The sequence below is a fragment of the Pituophis catenifer genome, unplaced genomic scaffold (assembly GCF_029215685.1).
Source record: "Pituophis catenifer annectens isolate HBS135680 unplaced genomic scaffold, rPitCat1.0.hap2 SCAF_10, whole genome shotgun sequence".
In the NCBI taxonomy this organism is placed as follows: Eukaryota; Metazoa; Chordata; class Lepidosauria; order Squamata; family Colubridae; genus Pituophis; species Pituophis catenifer.
The window spans coordinates 14274601-14293109 of NW_027256890.1; the positions used below are offsets into that span (position 1 = coordinate 14274601).

An 18509-nucleotide genomic window follows, 5' to 3' on the forward strand; every position below is an offset into this window, starting at 1 on the left:
ATTGAAGTGGGAGGGTTCACAAATCGTCATAAGAAAAGGGCACCATTTCCTGCATTCATAATCTTATTTATACTTACATCTGGTATCTTATACATGCTTGACAAATAATATAAATAAAATAAAATTTTTAAAATAAAATAAAATTTAACTTTGATTCAAGTTCCTGAAGAAGAGCAGTGGGGGAAGAGGGAGGGTCTCCGTTGCATCTGTTGGAACCACCTCTCTAAATTTTGACCCAATTTTTTTCTCACCTTTCTCTGGAATTCCAATCGGACCCAATTGGAAAAAAACTCAATTAGAGGGCTCAGACTGAAATCACATTGAAGGGGAGTCACATTAACCTGAGCAGAAGATAGAGGAGGCCAGCTATTGTGTGTCATTCACCTGTGTTGTGCAATTGTATTTGGGTAACTGTCAAGATCCGTATATCTGCCATTCTTCAGGGGAAGGGTGTGTTTTTTTTTTAAATTACTTCTTTACTTATTACTTTCTTATTATTTATTTAGTTCAATTTATATGCCGCCGGTGTTTTTTAGACATTCAGGCTGCCTGTCTGGATTGTGATGATAAACGGCAAACAAGACATCTGCTTCTGTTCTAGTGCAGAACAGAATGGAGGTTACAAAGAGGAAGAGGAGGAGGAAGAGGAAGGTTGTGGGGTCCTTGGTGCTCTCTTAGCTCGCTTTTTTTTTATTTTTAAAATATTTTTTTAGTTTTAAATGTAAAACAATGGACATTGCTCAGCGTCTCTGGTTTCTAACGTTTGCGTCAAAATTCAAGTTAATAAGTAATATATTCCTTAATCTATATACAAATTTACATCTCTCCTATTTCAATATATATCAAGTATACCGTATTTTACTTCCTAAACAGCTATACGTATATTTAATAAACCTATATTACATTCGCAAATTCAATATACCTTGATATATTGATATACATTAATATATATATACATACATTTCCAGACATTCATTATCCCTTGTTTTTGGCATTCTTCCTCTTATCTAACCAAGTAAAAAATTTATTCCAGACTTCATAGTATGTTGATTCACTTTTTGTCTTTTGAGTTCTAAAGTAAGTCTCTCTCCATCTCTGCACAGCTGTAAATTTGATGTATTATTTCTTCTTCTGAGGGCATTTCTTTACACTTCCATTTTTGGAAGCTTGCTTGTTTTTTTTTTGTAGACTAAGTGACCTCATCTAGTCATCAGGCTAGATGAAAATGGGGGTTTCCAAGGAGGAGGAGGAGGAGGAGGAGGAGGAGGAGGAGGAGGAGGAGGAGGAGGAGGAGGAGGAAGATTGTGAGGTCCTTGGTATTCTCTGAGCTTGTGTTTTTGTAGACTAGGTGGCATCATCTAGTCATCATGCTAGATGAAAATGGGGGTTTCCAAGAGGAGGAGGAGGAGGAGGAGGAGGAGGAAGATTGTGAGGTCCTTGGTATTCTCTGAGCTTGTGTTTTTGTAGACTAGGTGGCATCATCTAGTCATCATGCTAGATGAAAATGGGGGTTTCCAAGAGGAGGAGGAGGAGGAGGAGGAGGAGGAGGAGGAGGAGGAGGAGGAGGAGGAAGAAGATTGTGAGGTCCTTGGTGTTCTCTGAGCTTGTGTTTTTGTAGACTAGGTGACATCATCTAGTCATCAGGCTAGATGAAAATGGGGGTTTCCAAGAGGAGGAGGAGGAGGAGGAGGAGGAGGAGGAGGAGGAGGAGGAGGAGGAGATTGTGGGGTCCTCGGCGCTCTCTGAGCTTGCTTGTTTTCTTACAGACGTTTCATTACCCAAATTAGGTAACGCCATCACATCACTAGCCCTGATGCTGTTACCTAGCTGGGGTAACGAAACGTCTGCGAGAAAACAACCCAGCTCCGAGACCACCGAAAGATTGTGAAGGGGCGAATGGTGGACCAAGAGGATGTGGTGCTCTTGGATGGCACCAGAGGGCGATCCTGCCCTACGGGTCAACTTCGGCTTTTCTCGCCAATTGTGCCAGAGACAAAGGATTCCTTGGGATCTGTAAATCCTGCAGCCTTCTCTTGGGCGAGCCAGCGGGTAAAGCGAAGAGCTGGACAGCCTCTCGCTTGGACATGATCTCTCTGGGAAGCTACAGCCTGGCACAATTCTCCAAACAATTTGCTGGGATGGGACCTCCTCGCCCTTAAAGACGTCAAGAGCGGCCACAGGTTTGAGGGTGTCTTGTCTTCTCGCTACTACTCCGAGAAAAAGAAGGGGCACACGATGGGTTTTGAGAAGGTCTGGAGGGACTTCTGGAGTTACGAGACACCCAAAGTGATTGTGGTGAAGAATCCTAACTTGGGCATCATTTACAGGCTGGTCCAGCTTCTGATCCTGGTTTATTTCATCTGGTAAGCGTTGCCACCCTCCCGGATGGTGGGGTATTCAAAGATGCTTTGGGGCAGATATTGTGGTGTGTAGCTTGACCTGGGTACGTGAAGAAGATTTAGATGGAAATAATTGGAATATTCATGTTCATATTGATTAAACGGGGGAAAAAAGATAGTTATATAACTAACTGATTTATACTAGAATGTTGGATTTGTATTATCAAAGGAAATGTACGTTATAAAATAAGCGGCTTTATTATTTTTATAAGAATTGAACCATTGTAATATTACATAACTAACTAATTTGAGGATAGATATAAAAATAGATGACAATGGGAAGGGGTATATAATATAGAATAGAAGGGAAAAGCTGAATTTGGTTAAGATTAGAGATGAGAATGAAGGGTAATATTGGTTCTTTTTTTAAAAAAAAACAACAGATGAGAAATAAATATGGCAAAAAGGAAATACAGAAATTCTAAATTGAATTGAAATGACTAAACAATGTTTAAAATTGCGAATCGGCCAAATACTCTGTTTCAAACATACATTGTATGTTTGTGTGTTTGTCTAAAAAATAAAAACAAATTGAAAAAAAGATTTAGCCAAGGAAACACATGGGAATATGTGTATGTGTGTATTTATTTAATGTCGCATATTAATATTATAATATTAGATCCAGAGTGTTGTGAGGAAAGAAATATATATTCGTAAAAGCAAAATCAATTTGCTTTTAGGGACAGGTTGCAGAGAAATGGGGTACAGCAGGAGATTTTTATTGGGGGAGCTGGAAATGTTTATGTGTTGATTCTAGGGTGACATGTGTTTGTGTCTCTCTCTCTGTGTGTAGGTAGGTGTTTATTCTTGTGAATGTGCACTTCCTCTGGGACACCTAGTTTAATGACCTCTGTTGGTGTTCGCAGACCTTATCCTTTGATATGTGGATTAGGTCAAGATAATTTATTTGGGGGTGGGTGGGTTGAGGAAGGGAATTTCTGCTTTAAGATTGGTTGAGGAATTGTTCAGGTGCCACTGATGTCCTGTTTTTTTGCCAAACAGGTACGTGTTTAGCAACCAGAAGGGCTACCAGGAGTGTGAATCCGGTCCAGAGAGCTCCGTCATTACCAAAGTCAAGGGGGTGACCTTCTCGGAGCGCAAAGTGTGGGATGTGGAGGAATATGTGAAGCCCCCGGAGGTGAGACACCCCCCCCCAATGAGAGCAACTCCTCCAAAAGTGGAGGATTGGGGGTGGGAGGGCTCGGCCACCCTTTACCTTGCTGGAAATACCATCCCTGGTGGTATAAACGGAGGCATAGAATCAAAATCATGTGAAGTATTAGTACCGCTTTATAAAGCCTTAGAAAGACCACACCTTCTTTCCCTCCCTCCCTCCTCCTTCCTCTCTAATCCTTCCTTCCTTTCTTCGCTCACTCCCCTCCTTTCGTTTTTCTCCAATCGTTCCTTTTCTCCCTCCTTCCTTCCCCTCTAATTCTTCCTTCCTTCTCTCCTTCCTTCTTTCCTTTCTCTAATCCTTCCTTTTCTCCCTCCTTCCTTCCTCTCTAATCCTTCCTTCCTTTGCTCCCTCCTTCTTTCCTTTTTCTCTAATCCTTCCTTTTCTCCCTCCTTCCTTCCCCTCTAATTCTTCCTTCCTTCTCTCCCTCCTTCTTTCCTTTCTCTAATCCTTCCTTTTCTCCCTCCTTCCTTCCTCTCTAATCCTTCCTTCCTTTGCTCCCTCCTTCTTTCCTTTTTCTCTAATCCTTCCTTTTCTTCCTCCTTCCTTCCTCTAATCCTTCCTTCCTTTGCTCCCTCTCCTTCTTTCCTTTTTCTCTAATCCTTCCTTTTCTCCCTCCTTCCTTTCTAATCCTTCCTTCCTTTGCTCCCTCCCCTTCTTTCCTTTTTCTCTATTCCTTCCTTTTCTCCCTCCTTCCTTCCCCTCTAATTCTTCCTTCCTTCTCTCCCTCCTTCTTTCCTTTCTCTAATCCTTCCTTTTCTCCCTCCTTCCTTCCTCTCTAATCCTTCCTTCCTTTGCTCCCTCCCCTTCTTTCCTTTTTCTCTAATCCTTCTTCCTTCTCTCCCTTCCTCTCTAATCCTTCCTTCCCTCCCCCTCGAATCCTTCCTTCCCCCCTAATCCTGCCTTTCTTCTCTCACTTCCTCTAATCCTTCCTTCCTTTCCTCCCCTTCCTTTCTCTAATCCTCCCTTTCTTCCTCTCCCTCCCCTTCATTCCTTCCTCTCTAATCCTTCCTTCCCTCCCCCTTCCTTCCTCTAAACCTCCCCTTCCTTCCTTCCTCTCTAATCCTTCCTTCCCTCCCCCTTCCTTCCTCTAATTCTCCCTTTCTTCCTGTATTCCTCCCTCCCTTCCTTCCTCTAATTTTCCCTTCCTTCCTCTAATCCTCCCTTCCTTTCCCTCCCTCCCTCCCCTTCATTCCTTTCTCTCTAATCCTTCCTTCTCTCCCCCTTCCTTCCTTCCTTCCTTCCTTCCTTCTTTCCTTCCTTCCTTCCTTCCTCTAATCCTCCCTTTTCTTCCCTCCCCCTTCCTTCCTTCCTTCCTCCCCTCTCCCTCTCTCTCTCTCCTTAACTTGGATCCAGGAGCGCAATGGAGATATGCTATCAGCAGATATCTGAAAGGATCCTTGAGGAGGGGCGAGGGCCTTTTTTAAAAATATATTTTTGCCGATGGCGCCATAAGGTTAAATTTCCAACCAATCTATCTCACGGCTCCTGCTCTGGGGGAAAACATGGCTTTGAAGGGCAAGCTTGGGCGGCTGCCTTCATCCCTTCCTCTCTCCCCCCTGCAGGGAGGCAGCATCTTCAGCATCATCACCCGGGTTGAAATGACTCCTTCGCAGACCCAAAGGACCTGTCCGGAGGTAGGAAACGTTGGAGCGAAGCTGCACATTTGAGTGTTTATTCAGTAAAGTTTGCACTCTTGGTGTCAGAGAATTCATGACCGACAGAGACATGGCAACTGAGTCAGCCAATGAGGACTGTTTGGAAACTGAAACAGTATTTGCTGGAGACAGCTAGGAGCCTGGGTGTGGCTTAGGTGTTCTGTCCTAGGCTTCCAGAGACAGTAAAAAGCACACAATTAGTCCCAAAAACCTTCTTTTTATTTCAACGGCTGTGAATTCTGTTCATTCACAGCCCGGGATGAGTCGCAAAGAGTTGTTAAAGAGTCCGACAGAAGTTCTGCCACAGTCCTTCGGGATAAGGCTGATAAGCACCCACCTTTATCTCCCTTGAAACGCTGCCAAAGACCACATTGCCAATTAGTCTTGCAAGGCCACATGGAGCACAGAGTCAAAACGGAGCTTCAGAATTTAAACTAACTAGAACGAACAATGTTGCTTCCTGCAAAGGCTCACGTGTCTTTGCTCCTCTTTTGTCTTATGGGAGGGGTCAATCATCTCCAAGCCTTACTCCTGAGTTGCCCCTTTTGTCTTAACTGTTTTTGCCTTCTGGCAGATCTGCACATGCGCGCACTGGGAACAGGCTCCCCCTGTTCCTCTGCCTCACTGATGTCAGACTCTGGAGGCTCTGGAGTCCACACATAACTCCCAGATGGCCCTGGCCCCATCTCTGCCTCCGACACAGAGCCCTCGTCCAAGCCTTCCCCAGCCTCCAGGACCGGCCCATGTTCCTCCCCAGCCTCCTCACTGTCCGACTCTGCTGCCAGCTCCGCAGCTTAGCTTAACTGCCCTGTATAGAGGAGGTTCTCTTTGTCTGTATTAAGTTCTGGGTTCAAAAACAAAAGTAGTTCGTCTGCTGAATTGAAACTGAAACCGTTCTCCCCTCTGCCTGTGTTTGCTTGTACTCTCTACCATGTTGGAAGAACCACTCTTGGTACTGTATATATGTCTCATGTGTTATTATGTATATAAAGAAAAGTTAATGAATCCTGCTGCATCCGTTACCTGTGTGTGTTTTCTGGATTTGATTGCAAACCCTTGAGACTTGGTAAAATAATGCCCCGGGAGTTTCTTTTTCTGGATTCGCCAACTGGACGGTGGACCGTCTGGCATCTTGACTGACCACTAACTCCCCTCCTGCGTCTTGTCTTCTGCAGAACCTGAAGGCCTCCTGCACGTCTGACCACGAATGTGCCACGGGTGAGAAGGAGGTGCTGGGGAATGGTGAGTAAGGGGTAACGTCTTCTCATGGCCATGATACCCAGTAGCTACCAGTTGATCCATCCCTTGTGACAGTACGGAGACAGCAGTACCCTGAGCATAAAAGCAGAGGCAAAGAGGAGATCTGCACTTCTTGTTGTTGTTGTTTTTCTGCAGGAATGAAGACGGGGCATTGCGTCCCCTACAACATCACCAAGAAAACCTGCCAAGTGATGGCTTGGTGTCCTGTGGAGAACGGAGCGACATTCAGGTAATAAGGGACATGGAGTCCAGATGTTCTCCTGCCCAACCCTGCCCGGATTGGTGTCTTAAACTGGAGTAAGATGCTGGGCTCGCCTAGCACACCGGATTTATTTTAACTAGGTTTGGTGAGACGCAATGGCCCGGCTCGCGTTCTGTATGAAGTCGTAATCTTTGGCTTAATGATGGCTGGATGATGGATTCAGATCAAAGAAATGTGGGCCTAGATCACAGGTGTCAAACTCAATTTCATTGAGGGCCACATCAGGACTGGGTTTGACCTTGGAGGCCTCGGTGGGGGCGTGGCCAGGGTGGGCATGACACGGGACCGCACCTCCGCAGACATGGTTTTATAAACTTGTAAAAATAGGGAACGCGGTGGCTCAGTGGCTACGACGCTGAGCTTGTCGATCAAAAGGCCGGCAGTTCAGCGGTTCGAGTCCCTAGTGCTGCGTAATGGGGTGAGCTCCCGTGACTCATCCCAGCTTCTGCCAACCTAGCAGTTCGAAAGCACGTAAAAAATGCAAGTAGGAAAATAGGGTCCCCCTTTGGTGGGAAGGGAACAGCGTTCCGTGCAACTTTGGCGTTGAGTCGTGCCAGCCACATGACCACAAAGACGTCTTCAGACAGCGCTGGTTATTTGGCTTGGAAACGGAGATGAGCACCGCCCCCTAGAGTCAGGAACGAGTAGCACAGATGCGTGAGGGGAACCTTTACCTTACCTTAAAAATAGGGAGGTGCACATTTCTGTGATTTTGTTTAATACTTACTTGATCTACTTGATCACCCTATGAGAGAGAGATACCAGATCAAGAAACTGACTCCATAGGACGACTAGAATTATGAATTATTGACATCGGCTATAGTAGCAGAATCCTGCAAGCCTGAAAGGGGAAATATTTTACTTTTCCTTACTTTTATAACCTTCTGAGTCAGGTTATATCAATCCCAGGATGGTTTAAAATGAATGTGAGTGCATTTCTCGCAAGCAGGTGGATATTCCACAAACTCGAAGGATTTTATCCGTTTTCAAAAACCAGCAGAGCAAAGGAAGCCAAAAGGGAACCTGGGCATGGATTACTTGGCCTTGTCCGTGGCCAACTTCATTTTATTTCTATATCTAGGTGAAGGCCAGAGCCTGGTTGCAATCAGATGTAGAGAGTTAGGAAGGAAAACAATTCTATACTTGGACTTCACAAACCCAGAAGAATGCAGATTTCTGGTCCCCGGCTAGCTTTGCCTCCATCTTAATGTGGCTTCGTTTTTTCTTTTTGACTTCCTAGTGAGAGTTTGGCAACGATGGCTCCAGAGTTCACCATTCTGATCAAGAACAGCATCCATTTTCCTCGTTTTCACTTCTCCAAGTAAGGACCCGGCGGACGATCGCTTAAAAAGGAGCCGGCCGTGCGCGGCGGCAGCCCCAAAAGCCGACACGATCCTTGGTGGTATAAACGGAGGCATAAAATCCAAATCATGTGAAGTATTATTAGTGCCGCTTTATAAAGCCTTACGCAGGCCACACCTGGAATACTGGAGTACCAGTTTTGATCACCACATTACCATGGCTGTGGTTTCCGACGTCCCGATATAGTCAGTTGACGCCATCACTGACTATTGGGGGCGAATCATTGGCCGACCTCGAAACCTGACATTAGGTTTCCGGCTAATCATCCTGCTTTGTCTCTGCCCTAGAGAGAACATCCAGGACAACAGTGATGGCTACCTGAGGAACTGCACTTTCAACGAAACCACAGATCTTTACTGTCCCATCTTCAAGCTGGGCTTTATTGTGGCACAGGCAGGCGAGGACTTTTCCGAACTGGCTCAGAAGGTAACCCTCTTATCTTGGCTGTGTGCATTTGGTCTCCTTACTGCGATATGTTAGGTAGGGAGGTCACTATGTTTGGGGTGTTGGGGGTTGGGTGGGCAGGGAGAGAAAAGGGCGGTGGTTTAGGTGCCAGTCTAGAGGTGGGAAAACCCAGGTGCTAGTTCTCAGTCTCAGAAGCCAACTTGGATGACTTTGAGTTGACCCTCAGCCAAGTCTGGTGCTGGTGCTGGTGAAGGGGTTGGGAAGATTCCCAACAGTGAGGACAATTAACCAGGGAAACAGCTTGCCACCAGAAGTTGTGAATTCTCCAACACTGGAAGTTTTAAAGATGTTGGGTAACCATTTGTCTGAAACAGTATAGGGTCTCCTGGTTCAGCAGGGGGCTGGACTAAAGGACCTCCAAGATCCCTTCCAACTGTATTATTCTAAGTATTTAGGGTCTCCTTTGGAGCAGGGGGCCGGAATAGAAGGCCTCCAAGATCCCTTCCAGCTCGATTCTGATTCTTTTGCTCTGTTTTTGTCCTGTAGGGCGGTGTGATCGGCGTGATCATTAACTGGAATTGCAATCTTGACCTGCCGGACTCCGAGTGCAACCCCAGATATTCCTTCCGCAGGCTGGATCCCAAATGGACTCAGGCTTCCTCTGGCTACAATTACCGGTAATATTTTTACTGCTTTTTCCCCTGGGGTGGATGGGTGGAGTCTTAAGCCCTTTTGGGTTTCATCTCTGGTCGGTCAGGGTGCGTAGGAGTGCCAAGGCTGGCCCTCCTGCTTTGCTTCCCCCTTCACAACCTGTCAGCCTAATGCAGGGGTCTCCAATCTTGGCGACTTGTAAGACTTGCGGACTTTCAACTCCCAGAGTTCCTCAGCCAGCAACGGCCGGGAGTTGAAGTACACAAGTCTTAAAGTTGCCAAGATTGGAGACCTTTAGCCTAATGAATTTGCAATTGGGGAAGGGGGGGGAAGGAGGAAGAATTGGAATGTGGGGGAGGGGGTTGGAATCCATGCTGTGCCAGGCAAGGAGGAGGCATCGCTCCAGCTCAAGGCCACCTGAAAGCTACAACAAAGCTCCGTTCTCAAAACAAGAGGAGTATTTGCTAATTGGACACTGACCAATTCCGTGTGTGTGTGTGTGTGTGTGTGTGTGTGTGTGGCCAGGGGAAAGTTAACCATAGTGAAGTTTTCGTGCCCATTTGCCAGATTCCGCTTCTCTTTGCCTGTAATTATTTAGTGCAAGAAAAAAAAACAAGAAAAAACCCCAGCCCGGGCATGAATAACAGAACAACAGCATTGGAAGGACCTTGGAGGTCTTCTAGTCCAATGGTCACCAACTGGTAGAACGTGGACCACTGGTGGTCCATGAGAAAATTATGTTGGTCCGCAGAAAAATTATTGGCATTTTTTATATTGCACTAAATCAGGGGTCCTCAAACTACGGCCCCTGGGACGGATACGTGCAATGAACTTTTATGTTGCTGCAGAGTCTCCCCCTTCGGGGTCTTTTTGCGTGGGTCGGAGGGGGGCAGAAATTCCGACTCTGGGTCTGCTTCGGCCTCCTGGTGTGGGGCTTTGGGCGAAGGCTGGAGGAAGCACCGCTGGTGGCGAAGAGCCGGAGGGTCTCGTTCCAGTGGGAATGCATCATGGCCTGGAACTGGCTGACCATCTCAGCCCGCTGAGCCTCCAGGCGCCGGTACCCGGCCTTGCACTCCCGCAGGTCTTCCCTCTGCTTGGAAAGCCTATGCTCCTAGTCCTCAGTGAGGTGCTTCTGCTGAGCCTCCTCAGTCAGATCCAATTTGAACTGAGCTGTTTTGCCAACTCTTTCTCGGGGTGGCTGCTTAGCTCCAACAACTGCTTCCTGTTGAGGCTCTAAGAAGCCCAGGTGGGCAAGCGAGGAATGAGTAGAGGCTGGCGACGTAAAAAAAAAAAAAAAGCCTCTGATGATCGCGCGGCTCAGCTGGGATCGTCAGAGGCTTTTAAAAGCATTTCGGCCGAAGAGGTTGTAGGAAAAAAAATGCCTTTAAAAGCCTCTGACGATCCCAGCTGAGTTGCCTGATCGTCAGAGGCTTTTAAAAGCATTTTTTTCCTGCAACATCTTAAGGTTGGCCACACCCACCGTCATATTACCCCCCCCACCAAGCCACGCCCACAAAATAAGCCACACCCACAGAACCGGTAGTAACAAATTTTACGTTTCACCATGTACCTTTTCTAAGCCATGCACATGCACAGAAGGCATTCATACGAGTGAAGCAAGCGTGCGAGCACGCTCACATTTTGGGTGTGCGGTGAACCAGTGGTAAAATCGTGTGAAACCCACCTGTGAAACCCAGCTCCAAAAGGAAACTCTTCTCTTTCTGGAGGGCTCCGGGGTATCCCAACCAGATCTGGGAAAACCAACAATTTCTGCTTGAATTCTCCAGATTTGCAAAGTATTATCAGGAGGGTGGAAGAAGTACGCGCACCTTGATCAAAGCGTACGGAATCCGCATCGATGTCTTAGTGCACGGACAGGTAAGGGTCCTGCCAAGTTTATAAGGTTTTTTTTTCCCCCTTCTCATTTGAATCCAGTTTTATGTTCTTGATTAGAAACGTCATTGTATGGCATTTAAGGAAAGGATAAATTGATATGATGAATTTCACGTCCAGGAACATCAAGTTTTTCTTCCGAAATATGCACAGGAGGTTAAAGAGTTTATTTATATTTATGTTTTTCTTAAATATATATATATATTTATTTATGTATAAATATTTTGAAAACGGTGTATTGTTCAGGCCCGTGATGGCAAACCTGTGGCACGCGGAGCCATGTCGCCTGGCACACGTGACGTCGCCCCTTCCTCTTCCGGGTTTCTGGTGTGCCTGCGCCTGCGATGATCAGCTGGTTTTCGTGCGTGCGGCAGTGCCGGAAACTGGAAGAGCTGGTTTTCTGTTTTCCGGCGGGACCATGCACGCCAGCCAGCTGATTGTTGCATGCACATGCGCGCCAGTAATCGGAAGACTAGCTGGCTGGCGCATATATGCAAGCCGGAAACTTGAAGTTCATTTTCCAGAGCGCATGCCCCCTAGGCGTGGTGTCGCCCGTTCCTCTTCCGGGTTGTGGCCCAGACAAGCGTGCACACCAGTGGTGGGATTCTTAAAATTTTAGTACCGGTTCTGTGGGTGTGGCTTGGTGGGTGTGGCATGGCTTGGTGGGCGTGGCAAGGGAAGGATACTGTAAAATCCCCATTCCCTCCTCACTCCAAGGGAAGGATACTGTAAAATCCCCATTTCCTCCCCACTCCAAGGGAAGGATACTGTAAAATCCCCATTTCCTCCCCACTCCAGGGGAAGGATACTGTAAAATCCCCATTCCCTCCTCACTCCAAGGGAAGGATATTGTAAAATCCCCATTCCCTCCTCACTCCAGGGGAATGATACTGTAAAATCCCCATTCCCTCCTCACTCCAAGGGAAGGATACTGCAAAATCCCCATTCCTCCCTTATCAGCTGGGATTTGGGAGGCAGAGAGTAGATGGGGGCGGGGCTAGTCAGAATTTTTACTATCGGTTCTCCGAACTACTCAAAATTTCTGCTACCGGTTCACCAGAACTGGTCAGAACCTGCCGAATACCACCTCTGGTGCGCATTCGGTGCCGCAAAGGTTCGCCATCACTGGCTCAAGCATTTCATTTGACCGAGTTTATAGTTATGGAGTAAATGGCCAGTTGGCCTTATGGGAACGACGTCCAGGTTGCAGAGATTTGTGACTGAATTTCTGACATAAAGATTTTTTGGGGGGGTCTCCTTTCTTTAGGCTGGGAAGTTTAGCCTTATTCCTACCATCATCAACCTGGCCACAGCCCTCACATCCATCGGCGTGGTGAGTAGCAGCAGCACCTGGGACGTCCGTGCACAGTTCTCTTCGTGTAGCTCAGTGGCTGAGACGCTGAGCTTGTCGATCAGAAAGGTTGGCGGTTCGGCGGTTCGAATCCCTAGTAGGGGGTCTGCTGCGTGGGCGGGGGGTTGGACTAGATGACCTCCAAGGTCCCTTCCAACTTTGTTACCGTTACTGATCGTCTCTTGCCCCCCCCTTCCCCGTTCTTTGGCAGGTGTCCTTCTTCTGTGACTGGATATTGCTGACTTTCATGAATAAGAACAAGGTGTACAGTACCCGAAAGTTTGACCAGGTATGATGCCAGCAGCAGGTCAGAGTCTCCACATTTTGGTCTTCGGGATAATCTCCCCTGTGTTAGACTGGTTCACGGATGCAGACCAGTAAGAAGGACAGGCAATCATGGTTGTGTCCAAGAAACACAGCCACAGCCTGGGGATGCCAAACTGGGAAGGAAGATTTCCCCCCCCCCTCATAACAGCTGGCCCACCAAGGAGAGTCTTAGGATGCCCACGAAATTCACAACATGAAAAGGAGCAGGAGGGTTGTGGGAGAGAGAGAGAGAGAGACGCTCCATCGTCGGGGAAAACAAATCATGTTTGAAGGAAAAAGCAGAACAGAGGGACCTTGGAGGTCTTCTAGTCCAGGGGTCAGCAACCTGCGGCTCTGGAGCCGCATGCGGCTCTTTCACCCCTCTGCTGCGGCTCCCTGTGGCTCACAATATGCGTCACAACCGCCAATGTGCGACATTGACATTTATTGAGCTTTTCAACCCCCCCCCCCAGTAGGCCAACCATGGATAAATCCAAGAAAAGAAAAAGTTTCAGAAGAAAACAGAAGGTTTAATTCAACTTTTAAATTGAGCCTATCATTTAATAATTTTAATTTATTTTAAATTCTGTCTGTTTTGTGCTTTTAATCAGGCTGTACACCGCCCCGAGTCCTCCGGGAGAAGGGCGGTATAGAAATAAAATTAATAATAAATAAACAAACAAACAAACAAACAAACAAACAAACAAACAAACTATATATCCTAGCTTTGTGGCCGCTCAAGAAATAAGTCAGGAAGGGTTTTTGTGGCTCCCGGTGTTTTCTTTTCTGTGGGAAACGGGTCCAAATGGCTCTTTATGAGTGTTGAAGGTTGCACACCCCTGTCCTAGTCCAACCCCGTTTAGGCAGGAAACCCTACACCGCTTCAGACAAATGGTTATCCAACATCTTAAAAACTTCCTGCGTTGAGAGCATTCACAGCTTCTGGAGGCAAGGAGTTCCACAGATTAATTCTTCTGTCAGGAAATTTCTCTTTAGTTCTAAGTTGCTTCTCTCCTTGATTAGGTTTCTCTGCCCACAAATGCAGGGAAATGTTTTTTAAAAAAAGCCATCACTGCACACCAGATACTCACGGGTTTTTCTCTCTCTCTGGCCAGGTATCCAAGAATCCCGAGGCCTCCGTGAAAATTGAATTCAGGGCCACCAGTTTCGGCCCCCAAAATTTCTCCTTGGAAGACCTCAAAGACCCCCAACGCCCTCTGAAGCCCTAGGTGCTTTGGAGAACATCAAGCCCCCCCTCCTCTCTTTGGCAGCCCCTCAAGTATTGGAAATATCACGTCGCCCCTGGTCTTCCTCTTCGTTAGATGAGACATACCGTTCCAAAGTTTCATACGGCACTGAAAGCAGGACTTAGGACCCGTTTTTCAAACTTATGACCGTTGCAGCATCTCCATGGCCATAATTTACATTCAGATATTTGACAATTGACTCGTATTTATGACGGCTGCAGTGTTCCCAGGGGCGGGCGGGCGGGCGGGCGGGGTGGGGCGGCTCACGTGATCAACTTTTGCGACCTTCCGACAAGCCAAGTTGATGGGGAAGGTGGATTCGCTCAACAAACCCGCGTTACCCGCTGAACGACGGCGGCGGTTCGCTTAGCAGGCATGGCAAGAAACGGGACAAAACCCCGCTTCGCAAATGTCTCACTTAGCAACGGAAACATTGGGCTCAATTGTGGTCGTTAAGGGGAGGCTTATCTGAGTTGGGAACCAGTTCACCTCAAGGATACCGTCTCTGCAGGGGTGGGCTGCTGGAGTTGAGGGTTCGGGAGAACCTCTAACTAAGATTCTGTGCAGTTCGGAGAACCCCCCAAATCCCACTCCTGGCTGGCCCTGTCCACCCTGCCCCTTCCCCTCCCAGGAGTCCCCACACGGTCCGTTTTGGAGGCAGGTAAGTGCAGGCGCGCATGGAGGCTCAGGGAGGGCGAAAAACGGGGCTACTGGAAGTTCGGAAGGCTGGAAACGGGCCCATTTCCGGTCTCCAGAGCCTGTGGAGGCCGTTTTCACCCTCCCGCAGGCTCAAGAAAAGCCTCCGGAGCCCGGGGAAGGCAACCCCCACACCCTCCGCTGTGGTGCAGGAGGCCGACGAGGCCACACACCCACCCTGGCCACACCCACCCACCAACTGGGCAGAGAACCCCTTCCTAAGGGTCCGGAAACACTGAAAATAAATTGCAAGTTTCATTTTATTCCTTCGGAATCAAAAGCTCTCTCCTTTTGATCCCCTTTCCTGAGTGGAAAAGCTCAGCAGGCCAAGCGAGCCGAGAAGCTAATTGAATCAGGCCATTTGCACAATCTAATTAGTTGCAGGGGGAACAGCCGGTTTCGGGGAAGCTCAGACACTTGGGACTTGCCTTTATCTACTGTTTCAAAAAGGGTCAACGCCCCGCCACCTCCGTGGGGTGGGGAAGGCACTGCGGAGCCAGGCTGATTAGGATTGGGGTTGGCCAAGTCCCAATGGCGAAGAGCCAACTGACGCCAGCGGATGGCACTTTGCAAGAAACGGATACCTCAACCAGAAGGAAGATTTGTGTTGTTTTGCACAGTTAAAGGGCTTCACTCTTGTCTGGAAGCGACATGCAGGAAAAGACGTGGGGTTAAAGCCTCGAAACTGAGCGTAGCTGGGACAAAAAAAAAAAACTTATTGTACGACTGCTTCCATTCATTTTATACCAATAGCAATAGCACTTATATACCGCTTTACAGCCTTCTCTAAGCGGTTTGCAAAGTCAGCATATTGCCCCCAACAATTTTGGGTCCTCATTTTACCGACCTCGAAGGATGGAAGGCTGAGACAACCTTGGGCTGTACAGAATCGAACTCTTGGCAGCGGGCAGAGTTAGCCTGCAATACTGCATTCTAACCACTGCGGCACCAGGGAGAAAGAGAAAGGGAATAAGAGAGGAAGGAAGGAATAGTAATAGCACTTAGACTTATATACCGCTTCACAGTGCTTCCCAGCCCTCTCTAAGCGGTTTACAGAGTCAGCCTCTTGCCCCCAACAATCTGGGTCCTCATTTTACCTACCTCGGAAGGAGCCAGTGAGATTCAAACACCTGGCAGTCGGCAGAGTTAACCTGCAATACTCCATTTTAACACTGTGCACCATGGAAGGAAGGAAAGGAAGGAAGGAAGGAAGGAAGGAAGGAAGGAAGGAAGGAAGGAAGGAAGGATAAATGGGAGGGAGGGGGGAAGGAATGAAGGGCAATAGCACTTAGACTTATATAGCGCTTCACAGTTCTTTCCAGCCCTCTCTAAGCGGTTTACAGAGTCAGCCTCTTGCCCCCAACAATCTGGGTCCTCATTTTACCCACCTCGGAAGGACGGAAGGCTGAGTCAACCGTGAGCCTGGTGAGATTCGAACTGCTAAATTGCAGGCAGCCGGCAGGCAGCTGAAGTAGCCTGCAGTACTGCAGTCTAACCACTGCGCCACCATGGCTCATTGTCAGGCCTGGAAATTATTTTGGGCATTGGAACTTCAGGCCTGCCACATTTAGTGCTGTGGGAAACTGGGAGGGGAGATTGTAGTCAAAATAACATTCTTTTCTCTGAGAGTCAAGGACATTCTGCCCTGCACCTGGAGGGGTGTGACTGGGAGGCATCTCCAGATGGGACGGTGCATTGATTGGACCATGTGATGGGACTTGTGGGTGCAGGGGAAAGGGACATGGACTTTCCTTTGGGTGGGGGAAACCCAGAAGCTTTCAGATTCGGGTTTTCCCAGATGTGCCAATATGACATCTCTAATAAGATGGAACTTTGAGGAAACTCAAGCCTTGGAGTTTTCTTTCGTTTGGGGGGGTGTTACTTGGAGCCCTGACATTAACCCAAATCTGAAAGCTTGAGGATGAGGGCTATTTTGCCACGTGAAACTTATAACCTGGCATCAAACGTTCATCCGGATCTGGAGGCTGGGCCCAAAGCTGTCAGGAGACAGGTGGAGTCTGGGTGAGCTACTTCTGGCACAAAGACGGGCCCCGAAACAAGGCAGGTTGACAGATTTATTTTCATTATTCAGGTTCATTTGCTGCTCCTCTTGTTTCGAGGTGACTCTGGAGCGGCTTATGACATTAAAGGCGAGTTCATCCAGGGCTCTGCAGTCCCCGGGCTTTGTATGTTTACTGCTTGTATATAAACAGGGAGAAAACCCCACCCTCCCCTTCTAACACTGATGATGTTACCTAATTGGGTCATGAAACGTCTGCAGGAAAACCACCAAGTTCAGAGAGTAACAAACTAGTACATTTCACCACGGCATTCAACCTAGAATTAAGGAAAAATTGCCCGAAAGGGCGAAAAATTAATCCGTTAGCTTACCTCCGGAAGTTGTGGGCGCTCCATCACCGGAAGTTGGCGTTTGTCCCAAATGGGAATAAGGGTCTCGTGCTCGAACAGGGGGTTGGACTAGAAGACCTCAAAAGTCCCTTCCAAAGCTGTTAATTCTACGTTGAGCCATTTGTCCGGCTGTTTGTTTCTTTATTGCACATTTATCTGCTTCATTCATTTGGATTTAGGCGGCGTCAACTTTATTTATTAAATATATTGGCAAAAGCTGGTTTGAAAGAATTCTTTATAGCACAAACTTTTTTTTTTTTTTAAACAAACCAACCCAAAGTTAAAATAAAAACAGCGTAAAATCTGGGGAGAAAAACGCCCCCGTAATCCAAAGTTTTGTTCCGGGTCTGCGAAAAGGGGACAAGGAGCCCTCCAAAAATACTCCTCACATTTCTTTGCTGAGTTTCAGCCTCGTTCTGACAGAGGCACCATTATCTCTTCTTCACAAGGCCTTAATTCTCCTCTTGATGTTTCCACGCAAGGAAGGACAACCTTAAGGCTTGTAGCTTTTGCTCCCCGGGGTGAAGCCTTCCTCGTCAGCTGCCTACACCAGCAGTTCTCTCCTTAAGGACTTCACAGCCGGGCCGAGAAGGAGACCTGTGCACCTTGGGGGTTGCTTCTGCCCGAAAGGATCGAGGGGGCTCCTCTCAGGAGAGAAGCTGAGGATTCATCTGAAGCAGCCACTGAATGTTCTCCAGCAAGTGGGTCATTCCGTAATGTCGAGCGATGCCCTGGAAAACCTTCAAATGATCCAGGAAGTTCTGGATACGAGAGGAAAGAGAGAGAGAGAGAGAATGAAGGGGAAGGTGGGCAACTAGGGGTGAAATCCAGCAGGTTCTGGAGAACCGGTAGCGGAAATTTTGAGTAGTTTGGAGAACAAGCAAATACCACCTCTGGCTGGCCCCAGAGTGGGGTGGGAATGGGGATTTTGCAGTATTCCTTCTCCCAGGAGTGGGGAGGGGATGGAGATTTTGCAGTATCCTTCCCCCAGGAGTGGGGAGGGAATGGAGATTTTGCAGTATCCTTCCCCCAGGAATGGGGAGGGAATGGAGATTTTGCAGTATCCTTCATCCAGGAGTGGGGAGGGAATGGAGATTTTGCAGTATCCTTCCCTGCCACACCCACAGAACCGGTAGTAAAAAAAAAAATTGGATTTCAGCACTGTGGGTAACCCTCCAGCAAGAGACTGGCGAAGGAAGGGGCTTCTCACCCATCAGGGGAAGGGAAGAAGTCAAGGACCTGAGGGAGGGAGGGAGGAAGGGAAAAGACAGGAAATGGGGTTGACTCTACCTTGGTGGGGAGCAGGAGGTCGAAGTCCCCAGCACAACTGCAGTAGACGGGCATGTGAGTATCCTTAATACCTTTGCATTTCAAGCACACCTGAAACACGCAAGACACAAACGGATTAGGCTCTGCTCCAGATCCCTCAGAGAATG

The 18509-nt window shown here is 47.8% G+C and overlaps 2 protein-coding genes across 2 annotated transcripts in view; one reads left to right on the plus strand and one right to left on the minus strand.

Annotated features, from left to right (window-relative positions):
* Positions 1-1939: 1939 nt before the first annotated feature.
* Positions 1940-14178, plus strand: P2RX2 (purinergic receptor P2X 2). The gene is made up of 12 exons (XM_070950618.1): positions 1940-2363; positions 3402-3537; positions 5139-5210; positions 6407-6473; positions 6627-6720; positions 7994-8074; positions 8403-8541; positions 9067-9197; positions 10959-11049; positions 12332-12397; positions 12627-12704; positions 13837-14178. The coding sequence occupies exons 1-12, from the start codon at positions 2236-2238 to the stop codon at positions 13948-13950; spliced, it is 1197 nt and encodes a 398-aa protein (XP_070806719.1). The 5' UTR covers positions 1940-2235; the 3' UTR covers positions 13951-14178.
* A 3080-nt stretch (positions 14179-17258) lies between these two features.
* The window catches only part of POLE (DNA polymerase epsilon, catalytic subunit), a 63559-nt gene continuing 62308 nt past the window's right edge, over positions 17259-18509 (minus strand). Inside the window, exons 48-49 of the mRNA XM_070951344.1 lie at positions 18364-18453; positions 17259-17834 (exon numbers count right to left, since the gene is read on the minus strand). Of these exons, the coding sequence (XP_070807445.1) occupies positions 17721-17834; positions 18364-18453 (204 nt within the window). The 3' untranslated portion in view covers positions 17259-17720. The remainder of the gene's footprint in view (positions 17835-18363; positions 18454-18509) is intronic.

Coding starts and splice junctions, on each gene's coding strand:
- P2RX2 (XM_070950618.1), top strand. CDS start 2,236: ATGGGTTTTGAGAAGGTCTGGAGGGACTTCTGGAGTTACGAGACACCC. Junction 2,364..3,401: donor ATCCTGGTTTATTTCATCTG/GTAAGCGTTGCC, acceptor TTTGCCAAACAG/GTACGTGTTTAGCAACCAGA. Junction 6,474..6,626: donor GAAGGAGGTGCTGGGGAATG/GTGAGTAAGGGG, acceptor GTTTTTCTGCAG/GAATGAAGACGGGGCATTGC.